At 36.2% G+C, this 21,742-nt stretch overlaps 1 protein-coding gene across 6 annotated transcripts in view; it reads right to left on the bottom strand.

The window, feature by feature from the left end:
* Positions 1-4,091: 4,091 nt before the first annotated feature.
* The window catches only part of TRPC3 (transient receptor potential cation channel subfamily C member 3), a 74,977-nt gene continuing 57,326 nt past the window's right edge, over positions 4,092-21,742 (bottom strand). For 3 of the 6 annotated variants that reach the window (XM_086704293.1, XM_086704297.1, XM_086704295.1), the window contains 2 exons: positions 9,081-9,153; positions 4,092-6,406 (listed from right to left, as the gene is read on the bottom strand). In XM_086704293.1, the coding sequence (XP_086560419.1) occupies positions 6,264-6,406; positions 9,081-9,153 (216 nt within the window). In that variant the 3' untranslated portion in view covers positions 4,092-6,263. Of the gene's footprint in view, positions 6,407-9,080; positions 9,157-21,742 lie in introns of all 6 variants that reach the window. The other 3 variants (XM_086704292.1, XM_086704296.1, XM_025921915.2) reach the window with 1 other exon arrangement.

Genomic DNA, 21,742 nt, shown 5'->3' with positions numbered 1-21,742 from the left:
ACACTGCATATTGTAGAGAGGGCATGTGCTCATCAACTGTGATGCTTAAAACTGGCAATAAAACCCTTTCAAAAGCAATGTAGAAATATGCATCTGAACCTATAAATGTGGGATATTTTTAACCCATAACCCCAATTTTGGATATTTAGTTTTACAGAAACAAAGCAAAGTAACAAGTCGTCATTGAGGAACCACTTAAAATGCAGATATACTATCCAATAAAGAAATGGTGCCTCGCCTCCACTTTATCAACTACTGTGCAGCCACTGAAAGTGGAAATAATGAAGGCTGGAAAGCAATGTGGGAAGTGCTCAGGATCATACTAAAAGCATGATATAAAGTAGTGTATATACTATGATTACAATTATAGGAAGGGACTTGTTATGAAATAAATCCAAAAAAAATTTTGTTAGTTATAAAGCATTATAAACTTTCCTCCTCTTGTTTTGTGTTTTCCATAAGATGTTTGCATTGTTTTTAATAAAAATTTTCAATTTGAAAATAAAATTGTTAAAAAATAAAATTAAAAATTAAGCAATCCTCAAAATCTGTGTTTAACTGCACAGTTTCCAAGGTAGGCATTCTACTGTCCCTGAGATTGCAAGGTCCTGATAAAGGATTATCCAAGACAGTGGGTACCAAATCTTCCCAGTCTGTTTTGTTTCCCTTCTTAAGTCCTGGCAATGCATGTTAACAACTTCAGGAAAATGGTACTGATATTTATTATTGCTACGTTTTTGCATTATAACAAAGAAATCAAAATCCTGAAAACCTGATGAATGGGCAGGAATTATCTTTTTAAAAATTACTCTCGTAAATTTGACAAGTATTCCAGGGCTGAGCAAAATCTTAGAAACCATTAATCCAATGTTTTCTCTTTCATATCCACAAACCACTTTCATAGTAATGTATAACCTTTCAAATCCCATAGGATTTTTAATAATTATCTCATTTTTTTTCATTGTGAAATTTTGTAATTAATTTGGGCATCTACAAGCCAAGGTGAGAAAAGAAAATGTTTGTGTAGAAATGTAGCTTTAAAGGTAAGGCATTTTATTTTAGATTGCTATATTATTTAAGGTAGCATTATAAAATTCATCTTCTTGCAATCTTTTTTATTTTTTTTATTTTTTTATTTTTTTTAATTTTTTTTTTAAATTTTTTTTTCAACGTTTATTTATTTTTGGGACAGAGAGAGACAGAGCATGAACGGGGGAGGGGCAGAGAGAGAGGGAGACACAGAATCAGAAACAGGCTCCAGGCTCTGAGCCATCAGCCCAGAGCCCACGCGGGGCTCGAACTCACGGACCGCGAGATCGTGACCTGGCTGAAGTTGGATGCTTAACCGACTGCGCCACCCAGGCGCCCCTTGCAATCTTTTTTAAAAGCTGTTTTAAGTTTATGTATTTTTTGGAGACAGAGAGTGGGAGAGGGGCAGAGAGAGAGAGAGAGAGAGAGAGAGAGAGAGAGAGAGAGAAACAGAGAATCCCAAGCAGGCTCTGCACTGTCAGCATGGAGCCTGATACAGGGCTCAAACTCACGAACCCATGAAATCACGACCTGAGCTGAAGCCAAGAGTCACATGCTTAGCCAAGTGAGCCACCTGGCTCTTCCTATAATCTTTATAATATTTGTAATCAAAATATATACTGGCAATGCTTATTTCCCATTTAATAAGTGATGCCCACTGTTTATTTACTTTAATTGTGTAAAAGAAAAGAGTTTATTTTGAAGATCAAATTTATTTTAAAACATTAAAATGAGGCTATGATATAGCATCAAAAATACACAAAAAGAGCTTTATGATACTTAGAATTCTTTCATTTTGCATCTAGAAAAGGCAAGTGATTTTTTTTAAGTACTGTGTTTTGTTTCTAAATGGCAAAATTTTCAAAGTACTAATTTTAAATACTTCTTATATAATTAGCAGGGTGGGGAGTTTTTCTTCACAAAAATGCAAAGCCAAGTTAGAGAAAACTGCCACTATAATTTATCTTTTTAAACATATTTTAAGGTACTAGAGACATCTTGGTGGATTACATTAAAAAAAAACCAAAATGATTATATCTTAAGTGTGATAAAAATCACCTTCAGACAAATTTACAGAAGTATCATGCACTTCAGTAACTTATAAACCTTATGCTGCAGTCTCAAAGCAACCCTTATGAGTATAAATTAAACAACTTATGACTAAGAATAAGAGCAATTTATTTTTTTTTAATTTTTTTTTTAACATTTATTTTTTTGGGACAGAGAGAGACAGAGCATGAACGGGGGAGGGGCAGAGAGAGAGGGAGACACAGAATCAGAAACAGGCTCCAGGCTCTGAGCCATCAGCCCAGAGCCCGACGCGGGGCTCGAACTCGCGGACCGCGAGATCGTGACCTGGCTGAAGTCGGACGCTTAACCGACTGCGCCATCCAGGCGCCCCAATAAGAGCAATTTAAATTGCATTGTAGTTAAAACCATAACACAACTAAAGGTGGTTGACTGAGTGATTGACTCATGAGTATATACGTTGGTCTCCACTAACATGTGGTACCAACTGGGAAACTCTCAAACTCGTATTTTAAAAAATTAATAACCTTTTAGATTGATTTTAAAAAAAGAAACATGGAAAGAAAGATCATTACCACCTTGGGTGATGATACCAATCCCCTGAAAGAACTCTGAGACACCCAAAAACTGAGAATCTGCTTGTGGCAAAGCCCTGTTTGATGGAACATGGTAGAAGACCAGATTTGTCCCAGGGCACACAATAAACAATTAATGTGACTTCAGTTCTTTTTAGACATCATTCATACGACACTTTACCTTCCCATTTCTAACAGCTTCTTTCATTTGGCTTAATGCATTTGAAATAAAAATATATTGGACACGATTGAGTAAGACAGTTGTCTTAAGTGGTAGTAAATTTGCTTTTAACAATCACAAAATACATGTCATTTTTAAGTTTTTAAAGTACACAGAACTCTGAAGACACCAGATACTATTTTGCTTATTTCCCTGTTTTATTTCAAGTCTATAAATCTAAGCTTCTCAATGTATTGTGAATTCCATTAAGTCAAGGGTCTTCAGCAAATTTAATACAGAAACACTTACAGTACCAAAATTTTTAAAGAGTAAGCCTAAGAAGCAATTTGAGAGTTGCTTCCTTTCCTTTATCTGTAACTGAGGAAAAAACTAATAATAGCAAAGAAGTTAAAAAACAGATATAGGACTTGGATAATTTTCTAATTAATCATAATCACCTAAATGTGTTTCGCTAAACAAAATTGTTTTTGGTTCTGTTAAAATGTTCCCTTCTCCAAGTTGCCCCACCTAATTCTTTGAGCATTGCTTCTAAGCCCAATGTTCCTGTTAAAACAGTAAGACAAGGTGTTGCTGGCCTAGAGCTATTATTAACCTCAAAGAAGTATTAATTTTGATAACAATCACCTAGAATAATCCTTACCTTGCCTCTATATTATCACAGTAATACCTATGTCTTAGGATGAGTTCACTGGGGACAAAGCCTAATAAGATTTGGATATGATATATTGAAGGAATGTTCTCAGCAGAAAGGGAGGAAGGGAGACAGGATAGGGAAAAGCTAAACACAGATTTGGTCTCAACTGGAGTCTGGCCAAGCCTAATCCCTTCTGCAGCTCTTGAGCATGAACTACACCAAAAAATGTGGCCCACCTTAAGACAAGGGCCCAGCCTTTTTATTTCCACCCCAGTTGGTCACTGGTATGGGGAAGGGGAGACATAACATCCAGGGCTTCCTTTCAGTTGAGGGCAATTCCCTGGGGAAGTGGATTGTTGGGAACTGCTATTCTGGGAACACTCACAGAATCTGGGAGATGCCTGCACTGGCCCATTAAAAAGGATCTGGGTAGGATATCAATAGTATCCACCACATCTTGGCATCACATCTTCTTTCTTGGCTACCACCTAGAAACTATGAAGAAGGAAAAAAATGAAATAACAGAAATGTACCAGTTTTACATAAGCATAGTAAATAAAGGAAAAACCACCTATGTTTGGAGCTTTGCAGTTGTGAAAGGCATAGACGACAAAAAAAAAAAAAAATGTATTTTCTTACAGGATATAGTTGCCATGAGCTTTATTTTCATTCAACACTCCAAGGATCCTAGGAAGAATGTCCTCAGCTAAATCTGACACTTTTCCATTCAACATTTTTTCAATCCCAATTAGGAAGATTACTAAATATGCTGTCCCATAGGTACAGGAAAGACCTTTTACTCTTGGAATCCTAGACAAAACTAGAAGACTGTAAGTATTTTCTATTATGGAAATTTCATATCTTTACTGGTTTAATATAAACTATAGTAACATATAACAAAGAAAAAAATCAATATTTTATTTAGCTCTGAGGTATTACATAAAATATATAAAGTTTGAAAAATGTTTAACACAAAATACCATTTGCAAAGCACAAAAGTTAATGAAATATTCTAAAATGGTAGCAAAAATGTATAAAGTTCTTTTCTTTTCTTTAAAATTTTTTTTTAATGTTTATTTATTTTTGCGACAGAGAGAAACACAGCATGAGCAGGGAAGGGGCAGAGAGAGAGGGAGACACAGAATGTGAAGCAGGCTCCAGGCTCTGAGCTGTCAGCACAGAGCCCGACGCAGGGCTCGAACTAACGAACTGTGAGATCATGACCTGAGCCGAAGTCAGACGCTTAACCGACTAAGCCACCCAGGCGCCCCTATAAAGTTCTTTTCTTACATTAACTGTTTTAAATCCCCAAAAGTAGAAATTAAGAAATAATCTTTAAAGAGCTACCACTTAATGGTCATTTTGTTTTCATGTCTAGAAAACAAAAAATGTGTGATATTAATGAGTTTTAGCGTATAATGTATTTACTTGTTTTTCAGAACCTATGAAACTACCCTTAAGCTATGACAATTCGTATTCCTGTATGACTTGACAAAAACAGAGTGAAGAGAATCCAGATAGGCATAACTCCATGAGACAAAACCTAGCTGGTAAAAAAAAAAATACTTTGTTTTATGGTCTGTGAAGAGATGAGGGAAATTACTGGCCTGTACCCCCATTCTTATTAAGGGGATGCATGAGGTGTTGTGGATATTACCAGTATTTAACTCACTTATAAAATAAAAATCAAATACAGATTCATCACCACCTATTTTGTATAGAAAGTGTAATTGAAATGCTTTGATAAGAAAAAGGATGTCAATCATTGTAAGCAATGATGGCAAGAGATGCCTTGAAGGGAAACGAAACGTACCTGGTGAGGCTTGGATATGTGTTTCCAGGTAGACAGCCATTGCTTTTTCCTGGTTCTTCCCATAGACATACCCTCTAAAACTCAGAATGAAGCTAATGGGCAAGATAGAAGTCAGTCATTGATATCTTATTTAGCATTAAAGCATCAGAGGCAGAAATTAGAAGGTTATAACAAAATAGCAACCCTGCATATCCTCTAACTTTAAAAAACTCACCATCCCACTAAATAAATTCACGTTATTGAAAAACAACAAATGAAAATTTAAGACAGAAAGCAAAGAGTATATACTTTAGAAAAATCTTTAATGTGTTGTTTGGAACAATTCTATGAAACTTAAATATGTAATTATATTTTCTATTAACCCATTTCATTGTTAAATTCTTCATTCGGGGCTCAAAGGTTCTAGGATTATGAGTGATGCCAAAAATTCTAAGAAAATCTTACCAAGTCATAGCCAGTTATAAAATTTCATGTTTCTATTTTTTTTAAAAAATGTCTTCAGCATTTGGACAACGGAAGGAATGCTACATAGTGATGACCTTTTAATTTTTATTTGTATTTTGTTGGCAGTTCAGTTCAGTTGGGTTCAACATTTATTGAGCACCTACTATGTACCAGGCACTGTACTAGATGCTGGAGACACAAAGATGAATAAGACATGGTCCCTGTCCCCAAGGAGCTTACGGTCTCTTGGAGGCAAACAGGTAGTGCAAAGACATAGAGTTTATTCTAAAGTGGACGAAAATGTCAGTAATGTAATAATACTGGGCCTTTAAATACAATGGCATGTCATTGTTTATAATGTCAAGGCAGATAATCAAGATGAAGACCATTTTCATGTGATAAAGCAGTAAAATCATTAAGACCTAACTTTTAAAGATTCACATGATAAAGGCAGTTAAAACTAAAAATTTACACCACAGTTTTTCAAGTATTTCATACTTAGAAATATTATTGCCCACATTTGTGCTATAGTCAAAGCCATTATTCCAGGTTACTGAATCATTCACATCTCAGCATGCTAGGATTCAGTTTCTCACTGAGTTTATGAATCAGAACGGCTAATTCCTCAGTTGCTTGGCTCTTGTCCTCTAAAAGTTCATAACGAAGGCTGGAGATATCTTGTTTGATTTCTTTTAATTCACCTATAGTATTTGTATTAAAAAAAAACATATCATGGGTAATTTGCTCTTTGGATTTAGAAAAGAACAAAGAATGAATTCATACAATATGAACACATTTGCTTCATAAAGTCCAAGGTACTTTTTTCAATTTTTTTTCCTTCAAGATATTTAAGAAATATTAATCTTTAAAAATATACTGATCTTTGACAAAAGCTATAAAAATAGTCCAGCTATGTTTTCAGTAGTAGAACTCAAAGTGTTGTTCCGGGGCTCAATCACCTCTTAACACAGGGTGATTTTTCTGTTAACTGATCTGCAACCGGGGTCTCTCCATCCTGTCTATAGAGGGTCCCTTTGGTTCCCTCAGACCCATAAGGGTTGAAACCTATGTGGATTATCCCCGTTTGCTAGGATGGAAGAGAACCCTAGCAAAATGCAACTTAATTAAAGCTTAGTCAATCTATTTAACAGGCAAATACTCATATGAAAAACTAAATTTTATGTCAAGTTTGAGGAGTTGGGAAGAACATAAAGTGATTATTAAGGAAGGCAGTGGTAATGAACTTGGAGCCAAGGAAGGGTTTGTAAGACACAGAGAACCAATGTATAAGGAAGTAACAAGCAACGGTGAAATTAAGTTTAGATGTGAAACCACTAGCAATGTGTACATACATAAGAAACTCCATAGGAGACTTTTGGCTATTAAAACACAACTATACCCATAATTAAGCTTGGCAGTATTTTGATCATATGTAGACTGCAATTAAAAACTGGATTCTCTTGCAAATGATTATCATGTAGATAAGCCATTGACGTCGAAAGGTGAACTTTGGGGCAGAAATTTATCTTGAATCTATAAGAAGTGATTCTTCAAATCATTGGTATTTCAACAGCTTTTTATAATAGAATCACATGTAAAACATACCTTTAATGCTATTCCCTGCTACCTTTATCATGGTTTAAAGTATAATTTCTATGTTCTTATATATATGAAAGTCAGAACCTCTTTATGTTAAGGAATTCTATTTTTTAGGACTACACATAAAACATTTTCAGATTCATTTTGTTTAGGCCAAAAAAAAAAAAAAGTGCTTCTTCCTTTCCCATTTGGCAATATGATCTAATTTGAAATCACAAGGCCAGTCTTTGATGAAATAAGTAGATTTTCACTCCATTAAGTATTACATTTGGACTATAAACCCAGTGGATCCCCTTTTGCATGCCTACTGCCATATCCTCCTTCCTTGTTTTTGACTTATGGGGAAACTATACTTTTATTTTATTTTATTTTATTGAGAGAGAGCGAGAGAGAGAGAAAGAACGAGAGAGAGCAGGGGAGGGACAGAAGAAGGGGATGAGAGAGAACCTTAAGCAGATCTCATTCCCAGCACAGAGCCCAAAGCAGGGCTCAATCTCACAACCATGGGACCATGACCAGAGCCAACATCAAGAGTTGGATGCTTAACCAGCTGAGCCACTCAGGTGCCCCAGAAGACTATACATTAAGTGTTACATGTAGTCTGCCAATACAGCAAACACAAATTACTCAGCCTCTTCAGACTTCAGTCCCTTCATTTATTAATGAAGCTGTTAAACTGTATGATAGTTTAATTCGAACTTTGTTCAAAACTCCAAATTCTCACTAACTCATTTTCCTCTTTGGTGCAAGGACTTGGAAGATGCTCCTTGGTTTTAATGCTTTCAGCCATCCAATTCCCCAGATCACTTTGTTTTTGTACCCCTTCCCCCAGGGAGGTTATTGTACAAATGATCAGATTTCCACTTTCTAGACTACAACCCCTTTCCAATCCTATCTTCCTGAGACAATTTCTAGGGCATCATGATTGGATTTTTGCTGATCCTCAATCACACATTCATAGACTTCTTTTCTACATACATGTATCATTGGACTGACTCAGATTTTCAAGGGATTCCTTGTGCTCATCAAGTAATGGCTTCAAAACCCATCACCAGTTTTATTTAGTTTAGCCCTTTCTCTCTTATCAGCACAGATAGAGATCATCTGGTGGCATCTCACTGGTGTTGTAAGCTACAGTTTCCATTTTTAAGGCAACTTATTTCTCCAAGTTTGATTTTTTTTTTTTTCCAACTCTGGGCCAGTGCTTTGACCCACTTAGCCTTTGGTGAAACATTTTTATAATCCAGACAGATGCCCTGCCTAGGATATATGTGGAAAAATAGGCACCATTAAGGAAGGAGCCAAGAAGAAAAGTGAAAGGCAAAAGAGAAACACTAGATGAGAGCAAGATTTGTGTATAACAAAGCAAAGATTTTCCTGAAGAAATGTGGATTCTATTTGAGCCAAGCAGTCAATTATTTTATTGGAAAATAAATATTATTTTATTGGAAAAAGGTTAACACTCATGTGCACTCACTGAAAACAGAACTGAAACTACTGACTACCTTATATAATAGGGATTTAAAAGCTTCCAGAAAGATGGCAGGTTTTACATTCTAAGAATCAGGGCATTCTGAGAAGAGATAAATGGTCTCTGAATGACATTTTAAATAACCATTCCTTTAAAAAGATAATTTTAGAAATTAACAGAAGATTCTCCTGTCAATCTTGGCACTATTACCTGAGATTGGATTTTTAAAGTATCCTTCAATAACAAGTTTCCCAAGTTCATCAAGTTAGTTGCAAAAGAATGTTTCTCAAGTTGGAGATGCTTACCTTCATTAACTTCATCATTTTCCTTGTCCACTTGTGCTTTCAGAACATATCGCTTTATAAGTCTTTTCATTATCTGCTGTTGATCAAAAAGAAATGATTATATCATCAATGATACATATAAGTAACCCAGATCCTATTCTCCAAAGAGTCGCACATTACCTGTAAAGCAAACACAACTTAGGAGAGAGAGATTTTATATAACTATTTACAGAAGATTCACCCAGATTCCACAACTTAATGGTTTTTCACCTTCTACTGAGACTTACTGCATAATCCACAAACATTCTCCCATATCCCTAGGAATGGAAGATGCTATATAAAAAAAAAGTTAAGTTGGAAGATTTCAATTCATGGTTTCTCTTTCAACTGATGATTTCTCTTTAAGATGTGCTGATACTATATTATCACCTATACTACCTTATTTTCTCACTGTCAAATATATGTTCGACAGAGAAAAATTGGAAAATACAGAAAAGAACAAAAGAAATAAACAAAAATCATCAATTGTTCTACTATCCAAAGATAATCATTGTTGTTATTTTGGTGTATGTCTCTTTAAATTCTGTATACATACTAATTACCACATGTATATTTTATATTTTCTAAATACCATATATTCTATTATATTGTGTGCTTTCCTCTCATAGCAATATATATTTTGAGTATATTTCAATCTAAATAAATTCTCTTACAGGATAATTGTTTACCCATAATAAGAAAATAAAATTGGAGCCCTACTTCATACCATGTACACAAAAATTAATTCCAGATGCACCTTAAATGTGAAAGACAAAGCTTTTAAATCCTTTAAAATAAAGCATAAGAAAATATATTTATAAATTCAGTGTGTAGATCTGGGTGTTTTTAAAACAAGATTTAAAAATTCCAAGTATAATAGAAGAGACTGATAAATTCAACTTTATTAAAATTAAAACTTCATTAAAAGTTCTGTTTATAGGGGCGCCTGGGTGGCGCAGTCGGTTAAGCGTCCGACTTCAGCCAGGTCACGATCTCGCGGTCCGTGAGTTCGAGCCCCGCGTCAGGCTCTGGGCTGATGGCTCGGAGCCTGGAGCCTGTTTCCGATTCTGTGTCTCCCTCTCTCTCTACCCCTCCCCCGTTCATGCTCTGTCTCTCTCTGTCCCAAAAATAAATAAACGTTGAAAAAAAAAAATTAAAAAAAAAAAAGTTCTGTTTATAAAGATACTATAAAAAAAGTAAAAAAGAAAGTCACAAGCTGAAAGAAAATATTGGCAATACCTATAACTGATAAAGAATTAAATTTGGATCTAAAATATGTGACTTTGAGTAAGAAAAACTCAAATAACCCAATAGAAAAAAGAGCAAAGACAAACAGACATTGCACAGAAATGGAAACAAGAATGGTCAGTAGGCCTATAAAACAATTTCAAATTCTTTTCTTGTGGAAATACAAATTACAATTAAAAGGAGACACAATTACACATCTGCACAGGGAAAAGATTAATACATCTCATAATGCCAAATGTTGGAAAGAATATGCATCAATGGGGACTTTTACACTTTACTGGCATGAGTATAGATAGACCATTTGGAAAAGCAATTTGGCATTATCTTTTAAAGCTGAATACTCACATACCCTTTCACCCAGAAAGTCCACTCTTTGATACAGAGCCTGGAAAAACTTTACACATGTGGACCAAGAGACATAAACAAAAATGTTTATAGCAATCTTGTCCAAAATAGCAAATAAAAGTCTGGAAACAGTCTAAACAAACATCAACAGAAGAATAGACAAATGGTGGTATGTTACACAATGTAATGTCATTGTGTTCACTAACGAAATTAAATAATGAAATTACCCATAGCCACACACAGCAGTATGGATGAATCTTAGAAGCATAAATGTTGAATGAAAAATTCAATTTGCAGACTTCACAAAGTATGAAACTATTCTTAAAAAGCTCAAGAACAAGTATATCTATATAATGCTTGGTAGGAATATTTGCATTATGTAGCAAGTCTATATTTGAAAAGAAAACAAAAGCAAGAGGCTGAGAAACCCAAACTTCAAGTTAGTGATTACCTCTTAGGTGGAGGCAAGGGGCGGGCCAGAGAGAAGCAACAAAGTAGAGGCCATGGATAGATAATGTTATCATTCTCAGGCAGGTGGTAGTTTCCATAGGTGTACATGTAATTTTAACTTATTATGTGTTATACACATTCTTGTGCATATATCAAATATCACATTAAAAAATAAAGAGGGAGAAGGCCTGAACTGAAATGAAAATATAGTAGGAATAGAAAATCTGTCTTAATTTTTAGGAAGTGGAAATTATGAACCTAAGTGACCCATTAGATGCCAAGCTCAAGAAAAGGATAAATCTAGGAATATTCACAATGTCTGTCTCAAAGAACAACAGATCAAGAGAGAGCCTATGTTATTGAAAAGGAAAAATCCATTTTACCAATCACAGTAAAATATAAAACCTATTGAAATCTGTGAATGTAGACTTTAGGGCAGACTCATAGCCACGTGGATCTTGGCCTGGATTTGCTCATTCCTTCACCAAACATTTATTGAGAGCCAACTCTGTGCCAGGTACTGTACTAAATGCTAGGCATGCAATAGTGAACACAACTCCTACTAATAAAGTTTCAATGGAACAATTCACTATGATGGGTGAACATATCAGGGACCTAATTTAGTTTAGGGGACAGCAGAGTTGATTCCTATAAAAAGAAAATACAAAGAAATGTGTATCAGTTAAAAGCAGCTTGAAAGGTGGTAATACAAATCAGCAGGAAAGAAAAGACTATTCAACAAATAGTATTGAGACAAGAACTATCCTTATGGGAAAATTAAAATTAGATCTCTACACCTCATACACTATAAACAAAAAAGTTTTTAAAGAGTCAAATAGACAAAAGATCTAAATGTGAAAAGCAAAATTTTGAAAAGAATAGGGAAATAGTTATTGAAAAAGCTAAAGGAAGGGCATCTGGGTGTCTCAGTTGGTTGAGTATCTGACTCTTGATTTCAGCTCAGAACATGATCTCATGGTTCGTGGGTTCAAGCCCCGTGTAGGGCTCTGCACTGACAGTGCGGTGCCTGCTTGGGATTCTCTCTATCCCTCTCTCTCTCTGCCCTTCCCCTCTTATGCTCTCTCTCTTGAAATAAGTAAATAAACTTAAAATAAAATGGAAAAAGCTAAAAGAAAGGATGAGCTATAAGGAAAAGATTAATAAATCTGACTATATTAAGACATTTAAAAACTTTTATGCAAGAAAATACCAATGAAATGCAACCTTATGTCAAATGGTATTTTTCCAGTTGTCCTGGAATTGTTGATAAATCCAAAACTGATGAGAAGGGATACTAAGTACTCCATGGTCTAAGACCAAGCTGTCACTAGCAATTGGGACCAGCCACCTCTCATTAAGACTTACTGAGAATTGCTAGACCAGTACTTACCACCAACTTCCTTCTCACCCCACATAAGTAAGAGGACAGAGACATGGGAGGGATCATGGACTTCTGGAGAGGTTATTCTTTTTCCTGGGTGGAAGGGAGGTGGTACACCTCCACTTCCCAGAAGCTAAGGAGAGGGGTGGAAAGCCAAGGCAATCACTCATAAAGATTAGAGTTGCCTAAACAAAAGGCCTGGTATCTTGCTTCCAATTAAATGTCTATTCTGGCAAACTTGCTGACCTGCTCCTGGCAATTAAGTCAGGGGGAAAAAAGAACTGAGATGAGAGAGAAACAGCCTTTGGGTCAACCTGTATTCTCATTATTTGGCAAAAGGATAAATTTCCACTATCTTGGGTGGAAGGCAAGAAGACATCTCAGTAGGAAAGGATTCAATAAATGGGGCTGGGATGATGCGCTATCCTTTTGGAAAAGGTGAAAATTAGATGTGAACCTTAAATCAGAGTCAGATCTCTGCTTCAGGAGCTGTGCAAAAGGAAAGTAGCTTACATGGCCTTTTCAAACCCTCTAAACATGCCCCCAACCCAGTTAGAGAGAGGCAGCACATGGGTGTCTGCCACAGTCAGGATGTTAAAACTTGGTCAACATTAGAGCAGTAGTGACCAACAAGAAAGAAACTTCACCACAGTGAGCTCAAATGAAAAGATGCCTGCCCTCTGGCTTCTTCTTCCCATTCCACATAGCAGAGGATTAGCACCTTGATGAGCTAGCAGGGGGAGATATGTACAAAGTAGACCACAGCCTTTCTCCACTAGAGACATGGAAACGTTTAGCTTATGCTAAGAAAAATAAGGAGAATAAGAGCTTTAGATTTGATTTGAAGATTTATACATCAAAATAAACTTAACTGTCTCTTTAATTACAAAAATGAGACTTTCTAATAACCAAGTCACTGGAATGTTCTGGAATCTTGACCAGATGTTGTAAAGGGATCCTCCATTCAATGGAAAAGAAGAGTTCAAAATAGGACAGTTAGTAGAAAATTATTGAAAACAAAGTCATTTTATATGGGTTAAGACTCCTTAATGAACCCATTACACAAAGTTAAAAGACAAACCAAAAAGTGAGAGAAGTTGTTGGCAAAACACATCAACAAAGAATCCGTAAGGAGAATATTACAGAATTTTGACAAGTCAGTAAGACAAATGGCAAAGTAGAATTAGGCAAAGGAATTCAAATTCACAAAAAAGGAAATCTGAATGACCAACAAACATAGGAAAAGATGTTCAATCTCACTAGTACTCAGAGAAGAGTAAATTAATAAATTCACACCTATGAGTTTAGCAAACACTTTTTCTCTTGAAAAAAATTCAAATCTAAAGAAAAGTTGAAAGTAAAATGAATTCACATATACCCTTCACCTAGATTCACCAATGTTAGAAATTTGCTACATTGCTTAATCTCACTCTCTGTATTATTATATTGCTAAAGCATTTGAAAATAATTCTGAGACATCGTGTCCCTTTATCCCTAAATACATCAATGAGTATTCCCAAAGAACAAGAATATTCTCTTATATAACCATGCTACAATGATCAAACTTCAAAAAAATTAACAAGGGAGAAAAAACCATTTAATACATAATCCAGACTTTGTTTCATTTTCCCAACTGAGGAACGACACTGTTTTTACATGTTACGTATCTTTAGTCTTCTTTAATCTGGTATAGTTCCTTGTCCTTTGTTTTTCATGATGCTAACATTTTTGAAGATGTACAGGGCAGCTATTTTTAGTAGGCAAAATTTTGAAAATCTGTTAATATCAAGTCCTTCTGAGAACAATGAGAAACTCTCATACCCTGTTGCTGGAAATATAAACTGATAGAACTATTCTCAGGTATGTAATCCATAAAAAACACAAATGCATAAAAGGAGACATTTACTAAGATGTTCGCTACAGCATTATTTATAATACTCAAAAATGGAAAATAAGCTAAATATTCGTACAATGGATTATACTGTAGCAGTGAGAATAGAAAACAAGATATACACATATTAACATAGATCATTCTCAAAAGCATAAAGTGGAAAAAAAGCAGAATATGTAGTATATTATTAATTTATGTATATTTCAAAAACACATAAAACCAGTCCATAAAGGTATGAGTGTACTCATGTAAGTAATAAATATATACAAGAAAACATGGCAAGAATTCGCATGAACTTCAATATAGTGAAGATCGCTGGGGAGGGATAAAGGCTATTGTAATAGAGTACGTAGGGGAATTTTGTTGTATCAAAAAATCCTTACAAAAAAGGTCCAAAAAGAATATTGTAAAATGTTAACATTTATTAAATCAAGATGGTAGTGGCACAGATGTCTAACAGGATATTTGTGGTACCATTCTGTGTTAGAAATAGTTCATAATTAAAATTCAAAATCTAATAAAATCAAAACTACTAAAGGGGATTCTGGTTGGCTCAACTGATTGAGCATCCTACTATTGATTTCATCTCAGGCCATGATCTCATGCTTGTGGATTGAGCACTGAGGCAGGCTCCATGCTGGACATGGAGTCTGCTTGGGATTCTCTCTCTCCCTCTTTCTCTGTCCCTCCCCTGTTCTATCAAAAAAACAAACAAACAAACAAACAAAAAACAACAAAAAAAACAAAAAAACACAAAAAACCCCCCAAGAAACAAAAAACCAAAAACAACCAAAAAAAAAAAAACAAAAAAACCAAACCCAACAACATACAACTATTAAAATATTCTTCTGAGTAGGTTTTTTGTTTGTGTTTTTTTTCTTTTAGAGAGAGAGGGGGCACAAGTGAGTGAGGGTGGAGAGAGAGTGGGAGAGAGAGAGAATCCCATAAGGGAAGACAGAAAGAAAGAGAGAGAGAGAGAGAGAGAGAGAGAGAGAGAGAGAGAGAAGTAGGACTCGTGCTCACCTGAAGTGGGGCTCAAGCTAAACCGGTGGGGGACTCAAACTCATGAGCTATGAGATCATGACCTGAGCCGAAGTCAGATGTTTAACTGCCTGAGCCACCCAGGCATCCCCTAAGTAGAGGTGCCTATCAAATTGATGTGCCTCACCAGCCTGGGCATTCATTCCATCTTCAGCAGCAACAGCCCTTAATTATAATAAATAAACAAATATTTTTCACTTCTACAAAGCTGTAAAAACTTTAGTTAATATAAATAGAGAATATTTCAGAGCTTATAAGGGTCTTGTTTAGAACCATTCAGGAATGTGTTATTTAGAAATCTTACCTCCACAAAAAATAAAATTGCTTAAAGGGAGACAGAATGGGTTCAGAATTTAAAAAAATCTCTTAATGTGAACACATGTCTTTAATAGCTGAGTGAACTTAAGGTACTTAACAACCTCTCTAAGCTCCCAGTTACTCATATAAAATATGGGAGGGGGTAATAACAACTTACAGGTTGAACAGATTAAACAATAAAATGCATCTAAAAGTAGAATTTCTGCTTAGAAAACGTTAGTTCTTGCTAGTATTATTTATAAAGATACAATTTGAAGACTAAAATATTGCTACCCACATTCTCTAGTATAATAACCTATAAAATATTTAACGTTATCCAAAACTATGCTTAGAAAAAGTCTATGACTTCAGCTCAGGCCATGATCTCATGATTCCTGAGTTCAGGTCCTGCACTGGGCTCTGTGCTGACAGCTTGGAGCCTAGAGCCTGCTTCAGATTCTTTGTCTGCCTCCCCCACTTGTGCACTCTCTCTCTCTCTCTCTCTCAAAAACAAACATTTAAAAAAAATAAAAGAAAAAATCTATGAAAATTTATATTTACTTCCAAAAAGGAAGAGGAAAGTACAATATTTTAAAAATTAAACTGAGTTCAGCTTCCCTAGAAACACCATGTACAAAGTTACTCAGATTACACTCCCCATTGAAGGGAAAATAGGTAGATATATTACTAGGGAAAATTGTGGTTATAGGCTTAAATTTTTCCCCTCCAAAATCTGGTGTGTTTAAAGCTTTCCATTTATCCCACAAAAAAATTCATTTTTTTAAAATTTGCATCTTAATATTAACAGCTTAAATATATTTATATCTACCACTGTACTAAGTTTGAGCTTCTCTATAAGGCAAGAAGACACCTGATGTTGGATTGAAATTAGTTTCTCCACACATGACACTACCTGGTAATAGTTCATCCTTTAGTTCATATTGGAAAGATAATTCATGAATTCCAAAATGATGTGTAGTTCAGACAAGGGACAAAGGTTAGCTATTTCCATTCTATTAGGTAGCTTGTCCAGTGAACCCAAGGCAGTATGGTGTAGCAGTTAAAAAAGTGGGTTGCAAGGGCAAATTGCCTGGATTTGAGTTGCTAACTACATTATTACAAGCTGTGGAACCTTGGTGACTTAGTCTGCATAATGGAAATGTTAGAACCTACATGGTAAAAGAGATAATACAGGTAAATTACATAGTAGGTGCTCAAATTAGTATAACTATTACGCTCTCATTATCATGTATATTTCTATAAAGCAAATCTTGATTAACCAATATTAATAATGCTTAATAATACCATAGGCAAGGATCATAAAACTCATATGTGGCAAGTAAAATTACCATTGTAAATATTACCTTTAAATTTTCAACTGATTCCTTAATCAAAGCCAGTACCCAAAACAAAATTGACCATTAACAAACTCATTATTTTTCCCTCTTGGTCAAGTTACTAACTAATGGAATAGAAGTCCACAGTCCACAAACCTCCAGAAATTATCCAAATTTCTTGGTATGATCCTGTGAATTACTCCTTAAGATAGACATTGTGACTTTTGTAGAGTAGATCACAGATTTTCTCTATCCAGGGTGTTGAAAGCCTAGATGGTAGTTACCTTAAAAATTATCTCTGGCAAACAAATCTGAGTTCATTTTTTTTTATATGAAATTTATTGTCAAATTGGTTTCCATACAACACCCAGTGCTCATCCCAAAAGGTGCCCTCCTCAATACCCATCACCCACCCTCTCCTCCCTCCCACCCCCCATCAACCCTCAGTTTGCTCTCAGTTCTCAACAGTCTCTTATGCTTTGGCTCTCTCCCACTCTAACCTCTTTTTTTTTCCTTCCCCTCCCCCATGGGTTCCTGTCAAGTTTCTCAGGATCCACATAAGAGTGAAACCATATGGTATCTGTCTTTCTCTGTATGGCTTATTTCACTTAGCATCACACTCTCCAGTTCCATCCACGTTGCTACAAAAGGCCATTTTTTAAACCTTCATTAAGACTGGGAGAAGGACTGAAATGTGGGTAGTTGGATATATGGGTATGTCCCTCACTCCCAAAAGGCATCAAACCTTTTCTTTTCAGTTGCTTATTTTTCACTAATTCAAATTCAACTAACACCTGTGAAGAACTCCTTCAGGTACTTTTACATTCATTTTCTCATTTAATCCCACAGAGAAGCCAAATTTGACTGTCCATGAGTATTCCATAATATGAATATTAGAAATCTATAAAGTATGACTGTAAGGTAAGACTAATATGAACAAATATAAAGAACTCAGAAGTAGAGAGTAGAATTTGAGAGAGGAAAGGGACTTTGGAAGTCATGTGTTTTTCATATTTTCATACCACTCATTGTGAGACATCCTGATCCATCACCATTGCACAGCCTCTGAATAAACATCTGTGATTCAGAGCCTGTTACTCTCTCCAGACAGCTGGTTTAATCTATTTTTAGACAGCTGTAGCAGTTAAAAAACAATTCTGTTGTATTGCATCAAATCTGCTTCATTATACCTTCTAACCACTAGTCAAAGTTCTGTTCTTTAGAAAAATAGAGACTAGAATTGCTTCTACTTGATGGGTTTTTAAATATTCCCCTTCTATGGGTTTCCCAAGGTTCTCATACCATTTTATTTACATTTCACCTATGCCACATTTCACAGGGTTGTGTGAATGTTCATCTATTTTTCTTTCCTTCCCACCTCAATCTTGAAATTTCACTCCAGGGGAGAGATCCTTGAAGGCATGGACTGTATCTTTGTATCCTTGTTACCAAGGACCATGCATAATAGTGGGAGTCTGTAATGTGCCATCAACCTCATTATGAATGAAGCTTAATGTGAATGTCTCATATTGCCTCCTTTAGAGAAAAATGCCATGTCCCTCCAGTAAAACCAAGCCACCTATGGTAGCCTTAGTGGTTTGGACTAGGGACCATCATGTGGGCCAAAGACAGTATAACACTACGTTGGCGAAAGGAGTTCCCAAGCTGAAGAAGGCAGTTAAAGCAGAGCTGCTACAAGAGACACCAGAGAGAATAGGACCCAAGAACCTACAACCTTGTGTCTGTGGAGTCTTAGAAAAAAATTCCCATTTCTTAAAGTCACTTTAGCATATCCATGTACCTTTAACTTGAACTTTTCATGAGCAGAATTCAATCACAGCTATCCCTCCAAGTCCTTATGTTCTCCAGAAAAAATCATCTCTAGTTTTGTAACATAACAAAAAAAATATTTACACACATAACAAAAATGACCTCAGCACACTATTAATAATTAATGTTAATATAAATAACACTATAATTAATCAAAGTATTTTTGAAACTCTTCCTCTGTTATACTTTGAGGCAAACTTGAGTCTCTCTACTTTTGAAGTAATTGTTTTAGAGAGGAAACACTCATTTGGATGTAAAACACATAAGGTGCAGCTGGCAACAGCCATGTGTTTTTTTGAAGATGGATATGACTATTTTTGAAAAAAAAGTAGTCATATGGCACTGAGTCTTATTAATAAGGTGAATAATTATCTGAGTTTAATAATGAAAATGAAGCAATTTTTGTATCTTATAAACTTATTATAAAAGTAATTCTTTAGTGATATTCCAAAAATGTTCTGAATTGTGGTGGCACCATTAGAATTAGAGTATCCCAAAAGGTCACCACTTTGAAGAAAATAATCCCCATTTAGCAGATTAAGATCTGGGATTTCTTTAAGTAAGTCATATATTATAATTACACTGCATGAAACAAGAATTCATTAAACTAAAACCAATTGTTATCACTCATGGAATCCATAGTAAAGAGATTTTATCTAAATATAATCAAGGCATTTATATGAAATTTGATTCATCTGTGAAGTTTGATAGCTGATTTAAACCTTTTTTCTCAGAGTTTGTTTTTATACTATCAATTTTGGAGCACCACAGAGTATCATGCTACAGACAGGGAATTCTTCTCCTTATAAAATATGAAATGTACAGCATTCTGGAGCCTCTAGGCAGCGTAGCAATGATCACCTCATATAGAAGCAGAACAGTTTTCAGACACAAGAAGATTGAATTTGACAATAAATTTGGGAATTTCCCCACTTCTTCTAAATCATTCAAAAGCAACAAGGAGAATAAGAAACAGAAACACAAACTCCTGTGATGCATCCATACTCTTCTTTAGAAATGTCATATGAAAAATCAAATGAGGGTGTGAGGAAGTGCCAAAGGCAGACATTCATGGCTGAGAACTTCCCTTGACCTTTTGACACAAAATCTAGAGAAGTTTGGAATAGAAGAGTGAAGGAGAAATTATAAAGGAAATCCATATTTGCTAGATGTATTTCGTGAGGTGGAGAGGGAAAGTCTGCCTTGCAACTGACTAGTCTTGTATTGCTATTTTCTGTTAGGGAAACATAAAGAAAAAATGAACTCACAAATACAATCCTGTGCCCATAGGAAAATTCTATTAGCTGCGAAGGAGGATCTGGAATTCTCTAACACCACTCCAACCTCCTGAAAGCTGCTGATTCAAGAACTTACTTCATTTAAAGCTGAGTACAGATTGGGAGTTAAGACGGCAGATACTAGGAGGACTCTATGCTAGCCTCATCCCTTGAACACAGCTAGATAATATATGTCCAATTATTCGAACACCTAGGAAATCAATCTGAGGACTGAGAGAACAAACTCACAACTAGAAGGAGAAAAGAGGCCACATCGTGGAAGGTGGGAGGTGCAGAGACATGATTGGGGTAGAAAAGAATTGCTGATGCTATGGAGGGGAGGGAACCTGGATCAGGGAGACAGGAGAGAAAGAGAGAAAAAGAATAGGACACAGGGCACTGCACAAGAAAAAATACTTCCCCAAAACCATTGGGGAAATGGGAACGGGGAAAATGAGAAGAGCTGATTATCGCAAGTTTTTACAAAGAGTGGAGCTCAAAGTCTGAAGTTTCAGAAATCTGCACCATAGCTGGGTGGAGCCTGGTGGGCATAGAGGGGCTCCTGTGCAGGAGAGAAGAGGACCGAGAGTGGACAGCATGGTCTGAGGACCCCTGCATCACACTGGGAGAGACAGTTCCCCTTCTTGGAATTCATTTGGGAGAGGTGGCACTGCCTCTCAGAGGACAAAAGAGCGGTCAGGCACCAGTGAGCTGCCCCGTTCACTAGCATACAAGCAAAGACTCCTACTGAGGACAGCTAACATGGACACCAGCTTTTTGCTGCACTTTACCATCAACTCCAAGCCCCTGTGCCTTCGTGTAACAGCCCTTTGGGGACAAACTGTCGCCAGCCCCAGCATAGCAAAACCCTCCTCGAGAGGATCAGTGGCATTTGGTCCCCAAAATTTGGAGTTTTGAAACCCAGCCAGTTGAGATAAAATACAGGAGTGGGAAGATGGCTCAGACATAGACAGGGTGAAGGCAGGGATCTGAGGGATGCCTGGTACACACAAGAGGAAATTGTTCACTCTTCTGTGAGGGTTTCCTGAGAAGTGGCAGGCACAAACTCCCCTCTCTGGTGTCAAGAGATCAGGTTGGTGCCATTTTTCTCCCCCACATCAGCCCAGACAGGCTACAGTGATCAGCACAGCACCCACAGTGGAGGTTTCAGCTGCTTACACCAATGTCCTCCCTCCTGCACTCTGTAGGTTCTTTTTTTTTTACTAGAGCAAGTGTCCCTGAGATTCAGAGCAGTAGGAAGCCCCTCCCCCAGAAGATGAGCACAAATCTCCCACGTGCACCAAGTCTACTGACCATACAGTGCTGCAATTTCAGCCCTAGGGCAAAGAGGATCTAGCCTCTTTTAACAAGAAGAGTAAAACACACCTAGTTAAGATGCACGACACAGTAGACAAGGTCCAAACAAGTCCCCACTACAGGCAAGGACAAACTCTACAGAGGACTGACCTGAGGGAAACAGCAGCCAAAACACAACAGCAGCATGCACACAGAATATATCAGAAATACTTCCTGAAGCACTAGGCCCT

The sequence above is a fragment of the Puma concolor genome, chromosome B1 (genome assembly GCF_028749965.1).
Source record: "Puma concolor isolate L17-30 chromosome B1, mPumCon1.1.hap2, whole genome shotgun sequence".
NCBI classification, from domain to species: domain Eukaryota; kingdom Metazoa; phylum Chordata; class Mammalia; order Carnivora; family Felidae; genus Puma; species Puma concolor.
This window is presented reverse-complemented; position numbering and strand designations above follow the sequence as displayed.